This window comes from Vigna angularis, chromosome 6 (genome assembly GCF_016808095.1).
Source record: "Vigna angularis cultivar LongXiaoDou No.4 chromosome 6, ASM1680809v1, whole genome shotgun sequence".
NCBI lineage: Eukaryota > Viridiplantae > Streptophyta > Magnoliopsida > Fabales > Fabaceae > Vigna > Vigna angularis.
The window spans coordinates 27934266-27947268 of record NC_068975.1 but is presented as its reverse complement, the minus strand read 5'-3'; the positions used below and the strand labels follow the sequence as shown (position 1 = coordinate 27947268).

At 34.0% G+C, this 13003-nt stretch overlaps 2 protein-coding genes across 4 annotated transcripts; both read left to right on the top strand.

Annotated features, from left to right (window-relative positions):
- Positions 1–3051: 3051 nt before the first annotated feature.
- On the top strand, positions 3052–5842 carry LOC108343529 (UV-stimulated scaffold protein A homolog). Of its 3 annotated transcripts, none has more exons than XM_017581871.2 (2): positions 3052–3433; positions 3788–5842. In XM_017581871.2, exons 1-2 carry the CDS (start codon positions 3239–3241, stop codon positions 5537–5539), a joined length of 1947 nt encoding a protein of 648 aa, XP_017437360.1. In that variant the 5' UTR covers positions 3052–3238; the 3' UTR covers positions 5540–5842. The 3 variants fall into 3 exon arrangements, with proteins under 3 accessions (XP_017437360.1, XP_017437361.1, XP_052735727.1); XM_017581872.2 differs by having other exon boundaries at positions 3293–3433; positions 3727–5842; XM_052879767.1 differs by having other exon boundaries at positions 3295–3433; positions 3775–5842.
- A 2727-nt stretch (positions 5843–8569) lies between these two features.
- Positions 8570–12741, top strand: LOC108343175 (E3 ubiquitin-protein ligase SINAT3). Its single transcript, XM_017581280.2, has 3 exons — positions 8570–9121; positions 11717–12103; positions 12243–12741. The coding sequence occupies exons 1-3, from the start codon at positions 8927–8929 to the stop codon at positions 12603–12605; spliced, it is 945 nt and encodes a 314-aa protein (XP_017436769.1). The 5' UTR covers positions 8570–8926; the 3' UTR covers positions 12606–12741.
- Positions 12742–13003: the final 262 nt, after the last annotated feature.

The following is a 13003-nucleotide window of genomic DNA, read 5'->3' as shown; positions in this document are numbered from 1 at the left end:
CACTCATCTCTTCTGTTGTTGGTTTTCTGGTTTTCGATGCCTCAAATGTAACGGATACAAGTGAAAGAAACCTCACTCTCAACACAAAGGGTCAGCCTATTTCTATTCAATTTCCTAACATCACACTTAATCTCAGTTCAAATACTTAAACATCCAACGTGGCAGACAGAGAATAGAGCAGATCAGTGATCACGTGGCAACGCCGTTTGCCACATCCACTGAAACTTAACACCGTCCAATTTTAAGGACTATTACTCAGAGTTTCAAAATAATAAGGACTAAAAACCATCAAAGTTCTGAGTAGGGACTAAAACCAAAATCGCTTAATAGTTCAGGGACTAAAAACATATTTAACCCTATTCATATATTATGAATTAGATTTGTTTCTAATTTTCAACACATATCTCTTGTATTGAAACATATATACTGTGTATAAGATTAGATAATAACTGTCTCATAAGAGGCAAAATAATAAATTCAATAAATAATTAATTTTCGTTAAAACAAAAGGCAAATATATGATTTTAATATTATATTAAAAAATAATTTTAAATCTAATTCAATATTAAAAAATTTATTTATAAAATAGAGTTTGCATTTATTTATATGAATTGACTTTATATATTTATATATAATAGATGTGAGACTTTAGCACAAATTTTGGAGATAAACTTGAGTTTAATAAAAAAATAGATAAAGTAACATTACCATTTAATCATTTAAGAAAATAGTAAAATTTAATTTAATTTTTCATCGTAACCAACTACGTTATTAAATGTTTTGCTATAATTTATTTTACGCTTATTTAAGTTTTACATTTATCATAAATTTAAGTATTTTTAGTCAAATTATTTTTATTTTGTCTATTTAATACTTAATATATATATCATTTGAACTTTTATTATTTATTTTTCCATTAATTTGGTGACCTCAATGTTATAGTGCTCTATCATCTTGTTTATGTCTTTATATGTTAATAAATATAAACTTTTCTAGTTAATATAAAATGATACCAAGATTAAAGAAAAACGACAAATAATCTTTATTAATTTAATTAAAATCAGGTTGGATAATATATATTTTTTTCATATAAATTACATGTCATGATAATAATAAAAAAATTATCGTTTGTCACCACATTAATATAAGTACTATAACATTTATTTTTATTCAATACATTCTCAACTAAATTAATAAAATTTATTTGTCATTTTATATTAGTTACACTATTATTTAATATTGTAAAAAGTTTATGTTTCTTAATACGTAAAAACAAATAAAAAAACATACTTTATAACAGTAGCACAACATCGCTCCTTAACAAAAAAGTTAAATAATAAAGACTCAGTTAAATATATATAAAATTTTTAATATAATAAATTTTTATTGAGTTTGTTATGACAAAACATCTTGGTAAAAAATAATTAATGTGTTAAGTAACGTTAGATGATTTAAATTAATGATCTAAAGGTCTATGGATAAAATTGAACTCTTAGTAAATTTTGTATATCATGATTTGCATATAAAATTGAACTCTCAAGTTGCATTTGGAAGGTTAATTCCACCAACTTTCAGGGTTAGTTAGTTTCTACATCTATGATGACTCTTTAACTTATGTGAAAAAAATTATTTAAAATCCAAATAAGGTTACATAGATTATATTTTAAGTATTCTAATTAGTAAATTATTTAATGTACAAGTTGAAGGAGGACATAGTGATGCATATTCCTCTAATTTTAAGCTAAGTAAAAACAATAAACTAGATTGAACAAATATTTATTAGTACAAACTATGTCTTCAACCACATTAAACCAAAATTGACTTTTATGAAGAACACCAACTTGTAGCATTACATAATCACATTACAACACTAAACACATGAGTTCACAAGGTATAAATCATATTCATATATACATTTTATTAGTTATGTAGATTAAAATAACATAAAGTGAACATAATAAAAAATATCATTGCATATGATTTTCTTGCTAACCAATAAACTATTGATATGATTCAACCCAACCACATAACCCTACAATCAACAAAAATTATAATGTTAATGAGAAATAAAACTCACTTCCACTACTATACAAATAAATGACCTCTAAACATATCCTTTCAATAAACAATACATTTTTAGATTACATTAAACTAAATTCCCTTATTAATATCAAGTCAAACTACACAGACTACAATCCACAAAAACTAAAATGTGATTGAGAAACAAAACATTGTTTCATTTTTATAAACAAATATAACCTTCCAATCAAATTTTGAAATAAAAGCTAAAAGTTACCTATTTTTCAAACAATTTAGTAATATACTTAATTAAATTACAAATAGTCATAAAATAATTTTACCAATTTCAAACATCACCTTACAACTAAACATGCCTAAATAAAAAAAATAAAGAAGTGGTATCTCTACCTCAAAATCAAATCTTACCTTATTAGATTAAGTGTCACAAAAATTTTAAAAATGTCACATAATATGTGTCATCAGCTAAAATTAGAAAAATCATATCTACCTAGATAATTACTAATACTAACAGAAATAAAAATCAGTACAACATGGATTTAACAATAGTATGTTAAAAAAATACTTTTGGAATTGCAATAAATTAATTTGCAGGAGAAACTCATATAAACCAAATTAAAAATAAGGAAAAGTTTTTCTGTCTATACAAATGTAACGTGACATTATAACGTTTATCCATTTCCTTTCTATTTATTTATTTTTTCGTTTTTTAATTAAAGAAAACAATTTGTTACATCCATTGTAATTTATAGTAACTAAAGTGAATAAAGCAATATACATTTTTATTAAACAAATCAATTAAATCACTAAAATAGTTAATTATATGGCATAACTTTGTTAGTGAACATAGCAGTTACTTAATTTTTGGTCCGGGAGGAAGTATATTGTATCTAAATTAAAATTTAATCAATACAAATTTAACAAACTATAATTCGTGTTTCACTTGCTCAGTGATGATCTAATTGTTTAAGCATCATGTTAAATTCAATTTAAGACCACGTTAACATGCAGGTGCGACCTATATTGTGAACATTTCTGAAACGACAGCCGTTTCATCGAACAGAACCTTCGAGGCCTCGACGACGTAGCGCGCAAGCCAATCTCAGAAAAGGTGGAAGATAGCGACATATATAAATTAGGGTTTTTTCAAATTCAGATATAGAAGGAACGGAACGGAACCGTGAGTTTGAGATTGGGACTCATGGATACGGAGGAAGGAGGGCACGGGAAGGGAACGAAGGTGATATCTTTGATTGAGAAGGCCACCAACTCTACCGTGCCGGAGGTCGATCCCCGTCTCCTTGAGGCCATTAAAACGGTGGTTCGATATTCCGATTCGGAGCTCCGCGTCGCAACCGTAACCCTCATGGATCTCATGAAGCGCGACCACGCTCAGGTACTATTCCTTTTTGGACCTATATTTATTGGGGTTTCGCTTTCCTTTCTCCCGGTTTCCAGTTAGGGTTAATTGATCATGCATAATGAAAATACAATTCGTCAACAAGAAAGGGGCTAAGTTGATACAAATTCATACATGTGCTAAACAACAATATTCCTTAGAGAAAATGGACTATTATGGTCTTCCTGCCAGGTTTGATGCTAAAGGTGATAAGGCGATGAAATCCCATTCGTTTAATTGCTCTGCTGAGAAACCTCACTCATTAGTTCAAACCTTATTTTAAATTTCAGATTCCAACTGTCTTCTACAGCAAAAATTCCTCAGATTGACTTTGACAGATATGTGTTGCAGGTCCGGTACCTTGCACTTCTAATAATTGATGAACTCTTCATGCGTTCAAAGCTTTTTAGGACCCTTGTTGTTGAGAACATGGATCAGTTGCTGAGTTTGAGTGTTGGATTCAGGCGAAACGTGCCTCTTCCTGCTCCACCAGCTGTTGCGACTGTTTTACGTTCTAAGGCCATTGAATTCTTGGAGAAGTGGAATGTGACGTTTGGGGTTCATTACAGACAGCTCAGATTGGGTTATGATTATCTGAAGAATACACTCAGGCTCCAATTTCCTAACATACAAGCTAACGTGGAGCGGGTTCGGCAGGAGAGAATGGAAAGGGAGAGGAGGTCAAAGGAGATTTTACTGAGCAAGTATGAATCTTTGAAAGAGAATTCATCTACAATAAAGGCAGGGATTTTATCTACGATGGATGAGATTGATGAGTGTTTGGACATTTTGCATGCAAAACAGGAGGAGTGTGTGTCAGATGATATATTGGACAGCGACGAACACGGTGACTTTCATTCTTTGGAGCTGCAGCAGCTTCGTCTTGAAGCATTAAAAGAAGGGGAGAAGGTTTATGAGAACAGTGATAACACAGTGGTTTTTGACACATTGAGGGAGCTATACAAACTTCTGGTGGCAAAGCACTTGATTACTATCCAAGAGTGGATTTCTGTTTTAGTAAGAGTCGAAGTAGCCGACAATAGATTCAGAGATTCCATTTTGAAAGAGTTCATTGATATCCGAAATCGTCTAAAATCAGTTAAAAGTAAATGTGAAGAGGCTGGTTGTTTGCTCGTAAACTCATCAAAACACGATGCGGAAGATTTTTGGGAGGAGGGTAACGTTGTATCTATGGAAAGCTCATCTAGCATACCAAATGATAAAAATAAACATCTTGATGCCCATAAAATGAATAATGGAAATCATGGTTTTCACAGTAACGGGTCTAATGGCTCTGAAACTGACAGCCTTCGTCATCAGGGACATGAAGTTGAGTCAGACCCTGAGAGGAGTAAACTTATAGCCGAAGCTCCCGTGGTACAATGGAGTTCTTACTTGGATAACTGGGGTTCAAACAGGGTTTTCATGGCTAACCAGCGGGGTTTGGAGCTTGATAGTCACTGGGGTAGGGTGGATGCTGATGCAGTTATTCCAGCAGATAAAATTGCCGAGCTGAATGTTCACGCAATGCCTTATGAAGAAAAGAAAGTTGAAATCCAACCATGCCTGGCTCCTTTGAAAAAAGGAGGATTGTGCCAGAGAAGAGACATGAAACTTTGTCCATTTCATGGACCTATCATTCCTCGAGATGACAAAGGGACGCCACTCAGCCAGAGCTCTTTAGAAGACGTGAATATGGATTTAGGGACTGATCTAGTGGAGCAGTTAGCCAAACAAGCGGTGAAAAATATTCGTGAGAGAGACCAAGAGGGGGCAAAGAAGAGAGAAATTGATAAACAGTCGCTGAAACGTGCAAAACTAGCAAAAATTAGGGAACACAATGTAGCTGTTTTACGGGATGCTGCTTTGGCTTCTACTTCACGATCAGCCACGCTTGGAGGAGATGGGGACTTAACTAATGAAGATAAACTATCTGCCAAAGACAAGAAACAAAGTCTTGCTTCTATGCTGCGAAAGAAAGTAACATCAAAAGATAGAATAGCCGAGAAGCTTTTAAGTTCGCGTGCAAGGGTTGCTTCAGATAGGCAGCATGTGTCAAATCAGGATGCCAAATATAGAGAAGCGTTCCCAAATCAATGGTAAACTGGGCAGAATCTTTGTTAAGCTTGTCTGATTACTCTGAAGTCCGAATCATACTTCAGATTTTGGGTAAAGCCATGCCTGTTAGTCATGGGGCTGGTTAGTAAGTAAAATAAAACAAAACAAACTACATCTATTCTTTGTAGACAGAATTATAAGGACCAGCTTGGCTGCAAGGGATAAATTGAAGCAGTTGCTGGTCAGTTCTCGTGTTTTATATTTTTAAATTTATTTCGCTCATTTTCTGTAAAATCGTTTGTCATAACGGTAGATGCCAGAGGTTACATGTTCGACAATCACGCCAAACTAAAATTCACTTGTATTTATTAGCACCATCACTGCTTTGTAACAAGTCTTCAATCCATTAAATATTACTATTATTGATACTAAATTTCAAAATCACATAGATGCAAATTGACTGTGGATTTCTATCGGTGAGTAAATTAAATTGTGGTGTTGAAACACACCAGTTGGAACCCGGAAGAAAACTTGGAATGCCTTGTGTGATGTTTTAGCTACCAGAAAGGTGTCATAAATGGTTCCCATTGCCATTAAAGAAGAGCAGTTGACCTGTCGGATAAGTGGTCTGAGTTGTCGCTGCTGGTGGTGGACCTTCATGGCTATTAAGCGAAGTATTTATTCCCTCGACGAGAAAATATTTTTGAGAAAAGTACAATCCCGCATGATGTGGAAAATTTTCAGCTTACTCAAACACCTAGACGTATCCTCAGGTGTTGCTTTCATCAGTAAGAGGGTTTTATTTTTTATTTTATGATTTCAAAATAAAGGGGGTACGAAGGTGGAGAAGAGTCACTGCCTCACTGGGAACTAGAAAAAGAATATTCCTCTTGCCCCATTTTTTGGCACCAAACCTGAACTTTTGCTGGCAATTGTTCTTTGTATGGTTATCACTTGTGGCTCGCGAGGGAAACTTTTGTCAGTACACTACACAACCACTTGGGAAAAATGTGACAAAAAATGTAATACTTTTTATAATATCTTTAGGCACGGTGAATTTGCGTTGAGCAGAGGGACAGATGCTAATATTTTATTGCAAACCTTCATAGGTTGGGATGATGAACGCACGACGGGAATCGGCGCAGAAAAGTCAGGGAACTACTACCGATACGTTTGAGCAACTAAGTATTACCGATACGTTTGAGCAACTAAGTATTTTCATGCAATCCTAATATTATAATAGTGCACTGATTCACACACCATGATTCTTGTTCTACCTTGTCGCACAGTGAAGTTTACGAGTAAACAAAGGAAAAAAAAAAGTTACTTCAGATTGTTTTCTGTGACATTATTCGCTCTAATCTTTCATTGGAAAGCGTTTTCTTCTTACCATCATATTTAACCCAACAAACCCCATTATTATGCATGACTTTCCTAAAGTCGAATTGATATAATGACTTTCTTCTGTTGTCTTCATGATAGTAATATCTAATAACCCCCCTGAAGGAAAAGATCTAGTACAGTGTTACTCATTAATTTTAATTACATGCGTGATAGGATGAGAGCAGTAGCGTTGGAAAACTCTTGATATGTTTAGAATTTACTTGTAGGTTTTTAATTTACTCATATAACTTTGTAAATGTTAAACTTATTTCTAAACAAGTTATTTAATTTCTTTTTTCCTTAGTTTCTACTTGCCATATGAAACACTCATTAACAGTAAAAGTCAAGGAAAAAGAAAACATGGAAAGATTTACAAAGAAGACAAGATATGCACGATAGAAAGTATAAAAGAAGAAGAGGGAAGTAATTATGTGGACGGTTACTGAAAATGAAAGGGAAAAATGTGTCATGATCAGAAGTAGCTACTAATAATTAAATTATCATCTTATCAACAAATGTAACTGTGTAAGCCTAGAAATAAGTAAACATTTTTCCCGCAAGTGGCCAAAAATATTGTTGTAAATTGTTGAAAGAAGATCCACAAGGTATACGTGTTTCAAGAGTATCCTCAAATTACGCAATGGTATGACTAAAGACAATTAAGTCCAGAAAGCAATAGTATAAAAAAGAAGCAACAGTTTGAAGAGGCAACTAAGAAACTAAATATTTTAGAGTCTGAGGACAAGTGTGGCATCCACGCCAAAATAATTGATGGTGGCATAGTGGACCATTGGTATATCCATCCATTCTACACAAAGCTGTAGACCCCCTTTTCTCAATCATTCAAATCAATTTGCGCTCCCTTCAATGGTGCTCACCATCAGATCAGACCACATCTTCCTCCACTTCTAAACCACCCCATTAACTCCCTCATCGTATTAACTATGTCTGTCATGTTTCAAATTACGACACCTCTTTCTTCATCCCATAATAACTCAACAAAACAAACTAATATAACAGTAACACAATTCATTATTCATCATTATAAAGTTTCACTTAACTGACAAATTTATTAGTGTTTTCTGTGAGGTATTTTAACTGAATCTTTTTTTTTTGGATTTTAGGAAAATTTATAGTTTTCCTTCTCAAAAAATGATTCATTTATATCGTGTTACGATTATTTGATTTTAAAAGAATTCAGAACATTCAACACCGGTAGTTTTTATTTCATCACCGATAGAAAGATGTTCGTTTATGGTTTATGATTATCTGCTCAAAATAATTAGATGTAAAAAGTAGTTTTATGTTCTTTTTATAAAATAACATGCATATAATATCGATGGAATTTTATTATTCAAGATTATAATCTGAAATCACTTCAACTAATTTAGTGAGATATGTCGCTTTATAATATTTAAATGAAATTTCTGGAATTTAATTTTGATGATGGTATTTTATTTTAATCTTTAATTTGGTGTGTATAGAAAAATACCTTAAAAAGTGAATGCTGTAAATAAATTTGTATAACTTGCAGTCTCAGAGTCTTTGTCACATGAGGAGAAGACAGAAAAATAGTGTGTTGTTAAATGAATTTACATTGACTGTGGCGTGGAACAGCGAAAGATTGTGGTTAAAAAGGGTTCCTCATTTACCTGCCTTAAATAATAAATCAGTAAAATAAATAAGCACATCACTTGATCTACATTATTCTCTCTCATCATTCTCCAACCTCTACGTTATTCTCCTTCTCCATCTCGATCTCTTTATTGTCTTCTCTCGTCCTGGTTTTCCTTGGGGAATCCTGAAAACCGTTTGATTTTGATCAAAGGGTCCTCAGGATTCGGACACCCATATCTTGTAACACTTCTATGTTGTCTTAGAAGACCAAGGAACCGAAGAAAAGCATCAATTTTTGCAAGCAGACAGCTTCTTTTTCCCCCTTCTTCTTGTCTTAAAAAACACACACAACCACCCAGCTGCTGAAGCTCAACCGTCACAACTCACATATGATTCGGATGGCTACGAATTAAGCGTGTTGGTGTTTGTGTTATGAGCGAGAGAATGGAATCCAGTAGCATTGAGAGCAGCACTGTGTCATCGATGACTATGATGGAGGATGATGAACATCCTCATCAGTTTTCTTCAATCTCGAAGCTGCATAACAATGGCCCCACCACTACCAGTGTCCACGACCTTCTTGAATGCCCTGTCTGCACCAACTCCATGTACCCTCCAATCCATCAGGTCTTTTATCTGATCCATTTTGCTTTTTGGGTTTGCTTCCAAAAATTACTTGATTTGGTGGTACTTTGTTTCTTTCCTTATACGTTCTGTCTATGCGATTTGTTGATGCTCATATTTACTTTCCTTTTCTCATTTGGTTCTATAAAAGAGGGTTTTTTTTTTTTTTTTTTAATGGGCATGTCCAGTATGGAGGGTTTGGATTGTCAGTCTTTCGATCAAGACCATGTGCAATTGTTGTTGGGAACTTTTCCCCCCTTTTAATGCTTAGATCTCATATTTTGCTGTAATTTCAGTTTGTAAGGGTTGAAGATTTGGTTACTATGACGGGTTACTTTGATCAAAGATTCTATCTGGCTAGTTTTTCTTTTCTGAGGTTCTGAGTTCCTTTTTACCTTTTTTTTCTTGTTTGCTTACGGTGATATTAGGATTGGTGATGGGGATGGCAGAATTTGAGAACCGATGTTCTTTTTTAGTTTTCATCTAGGCCTACTCAGGTCAATTTTTTAGACTTACAGAAGGTGTGATGTGAAAATATATGGCTATAAAAGGGCATAATCATTATTGTCAGGTGTAAACTTTCTCTTGTGTACCTTCGTATATCAGCGATTCAAAAATAAGAGAAGAAACTTAGCTGCATCAGTTATTAGACTATATAACTTCTTATTCTTGAGTAGGCAGGACTTTGATCATTGTCTCTTGATCAATCCAGTGAACTTAGTTAATTGAGCCGATAAGGATGTTGGAAAAGCTTGAATTGAAGAGAAAAACAAGGTGTACAGGGTTTGTGGCTTACTGGGCTTGTTTGTTATGTCTGTTCTAAGTCACTATCCCAGAGAATCCTTTTTTGTTGGGATGTGTCATAGTTTATTCCTTCTATGCACATTGCAGTAAAAAATATGCTACCAACACATTTTTTATTATTGGATATTGGTCTATTCTTTAGAAAGCCACTGCTTACTTTAAGAGGTGACCTATTTTAAAGATAACTAATTTTAATATGTTAAAGAGAGGATTGTTGTTAGCATTGCTCATCATAGTAATTGACTTAGAATTCTATTGTACTGTTAGTTTGATGTCTTCTTCCTGTTTGTAATTTATAATTGGAATTTGGGAGTTTAGTTATCTGTCTTTTCTCGTATATTGACATGAATCACATGATTGTTCATAATTGGTTTTGCTACAATATCCTAAAATGAGTATTAATGTGATGAGTTGAGTTATGAGTGATTGATATCTCCATGATTAAATTTGTTGGATGCTGCTAACAGGCCAGGAACCCTGACCTTTAATTAGGATGTATAGTCATATAGTTGAAGTGACAAGTTCTATAATTTTATTACGGAAGTTGTCACAAGTAATTGAATTTCCTTGTTTAAGCTTTTCCTTTGGGGTGGTACTGTTGTAGCCCAAAGGAGAATTAGATACGTATCTTGCAAGAAGGAAGGGAAATATTAAATCTTTCTTTTACAATTTGGCGTGCCATTAAAGTCCATCACTTGAATTGCTAAGCATCTACATTGCTGTGAGAACATTCCATTCTAGTTTATTGTCTTAGATGAATGTTTACGAACTTGACTTTTGGATTGTTTTAATTTTCTAAAGTTGATTTGGTTGAGTTTTAAGTGAAATGATTTATGGTTGGGAATTTTTTATCCCAAAAGTAAGTTTATAGTAAAATTTTAGACCAAACCTCCCTTGAAAGTGAGTTAAGTCCTTGAAAGTGAACTCAACAAATGTCTTATCTTGCAAACTTAAAGCTCCAAAATGTCTAGTTTTGAACATGCCTTTTGGGCAATCCTTCCACCTTGCTCATTAAAGTGTCACCTTGCAAGACTTGGGCAATCCTTCACCTTGAACAAGCTTTTGGGTTGAGTTAAATTCAAGGTGCTTTTGAAGAGCTTATTCGAACCTATCTTGTGACAATATGGTCATAAGTTTTCGAGGGTAGCATATGAAAACCTCTTACCTTATAACTTGTATCAAAATAGTTTATCCGTGTTTTTTGTTCTATTATAGCCACTTTAATGATAGGTGTTAAATAAATGCTTAAATTAAGTTGTTTACACACACACACACACACACACACACAAACACACACACACACACTAATATAGTATTAGAGCAATCTTGATTTTGGTGAGTAACATCCAAATCTTTTTTTTATGCACAAACGCAGGTGTCAGCCAGGTGTTTGATAGAGATATTACAGCACACATCCAAATATTCAGTTATTAATTTATAGTAAAATAAAAGGACCAGGTGGTACTTTCTGTTTTTGTAGAGAGAACCGCTGTTAGTAAATTCAGTATCTAAAGCAATGAATTCCCTTCATCCATCACAAGTCATGTGGGATATCTTGCATAGTTACAAAAGAATGTTATCAATAAAATCTGGTGTTATCTTGAGTTCTGTCATTATAATGTGAGGAATATAATGAGCATATGGTACATAGCATTGTCTTGTGCATTTTGCTTATATTATTCTTTCAGTATATTGAAACCTTCTGTCCAAGTCCTTGTATAGATAACTAGATATAGTTGAATAATGATGCTAACAAAACAGCTATTAATTCTTGAAACAAATTTTACTATGCAGTGCCACAACGGGCACACGCTATGTTCAACTTGCAAGACAAGGGTACACAACCGATGCCCAACTTGCAGGCAGGAGCTCGGAGATATAAGATGTTTGGCATTAGAGAAGATAGCAGAATCACTTGAGCTGCCATGTAGATATATCTCTCTTGGGTGTCCAGAGATTTTTCCTTATTACAGCAAACTCAAACATGAGGCTATTTGTAACTTCAGACCATATAACTGTCCTTATGCCGGGTCTGACTGTTCTGTGGTTGGGGATATTCCATGCCTTGTTGCTCATTTAAGGGATGACCATAGGGTTGATATGCATTCTGGATGCACTTTCAACCATCGCTATGTAAAGTCTAATCCCATGGAAGTGGAAAATGCTACATGGATGCTAACGGTATCTTTAAAAAATTCTGCATGTGTTTCTTTAGAACTTGGTGTGATATTCCTTCATTCCATGCACAAGCACAACTGCATTTTGCACTTGTTGAAATCCTATCCATATTGTTTGGTTAACTCATTTTTGTTTGTGTTAGGTTTTCCATTGTTTTGGGCAATATTTTTGCCTCCATTTTGAGGCCTTCCAGCTTGGCATGGCTCCAGTGTACATGGCATTCCTCCGATTCATGGGTGACGAAAGAGAGGCGAGAAACTACAGCTACAGTTTGGAGGTGGGTGGAAATGGACGAAAACTAACTTTTGAGGGGAGTCCAAGAAGCATTAGAGATAGTCATAAGAAAGTGAGAGACAGTCATGACGGTCTCATCATTTACCGCAACATGGCGCTTTTCTTCTCAGGTGGAGACAGGAAAGAGTTGAAGCTACGAGTAACAGGAAGGATATGGAAAGAACAGCAAAACCCTGAAGGTGGAGTGTGCATACCCAACCTCTGTAGCTAGGTTGTTGCATATTATTCTCTTTAATGCTTTTTCTTTCTGTAGATAATTTGACAAGTCTTAATCTTTGACTGGTGAATGTTTATGGCAATTTCAACTTCCAAACAAAATAATAAAAAAAAAACAAAGTTCTAACCAATGTACTTGTCAGATATTTGGTCTCTGTTTGTATCATATGCTACTAATCACTTGAGATTTTTATAAAAGTATTGAAAGGGGTTTTTACTTTTCAGAATCAATGTGCTTTGGAATTATACTTCTCTTTCCATTTAAATCAGGAACGGATCAGAATTGATCGCGAGCAACTCCGGGATAGCAAATTTGAACCTTTTGAATCCATAAAAGAAAATTTGGTGCATGTCAAAATATTTTAGATAATACTGCGAAAGGGTTTTAACTTG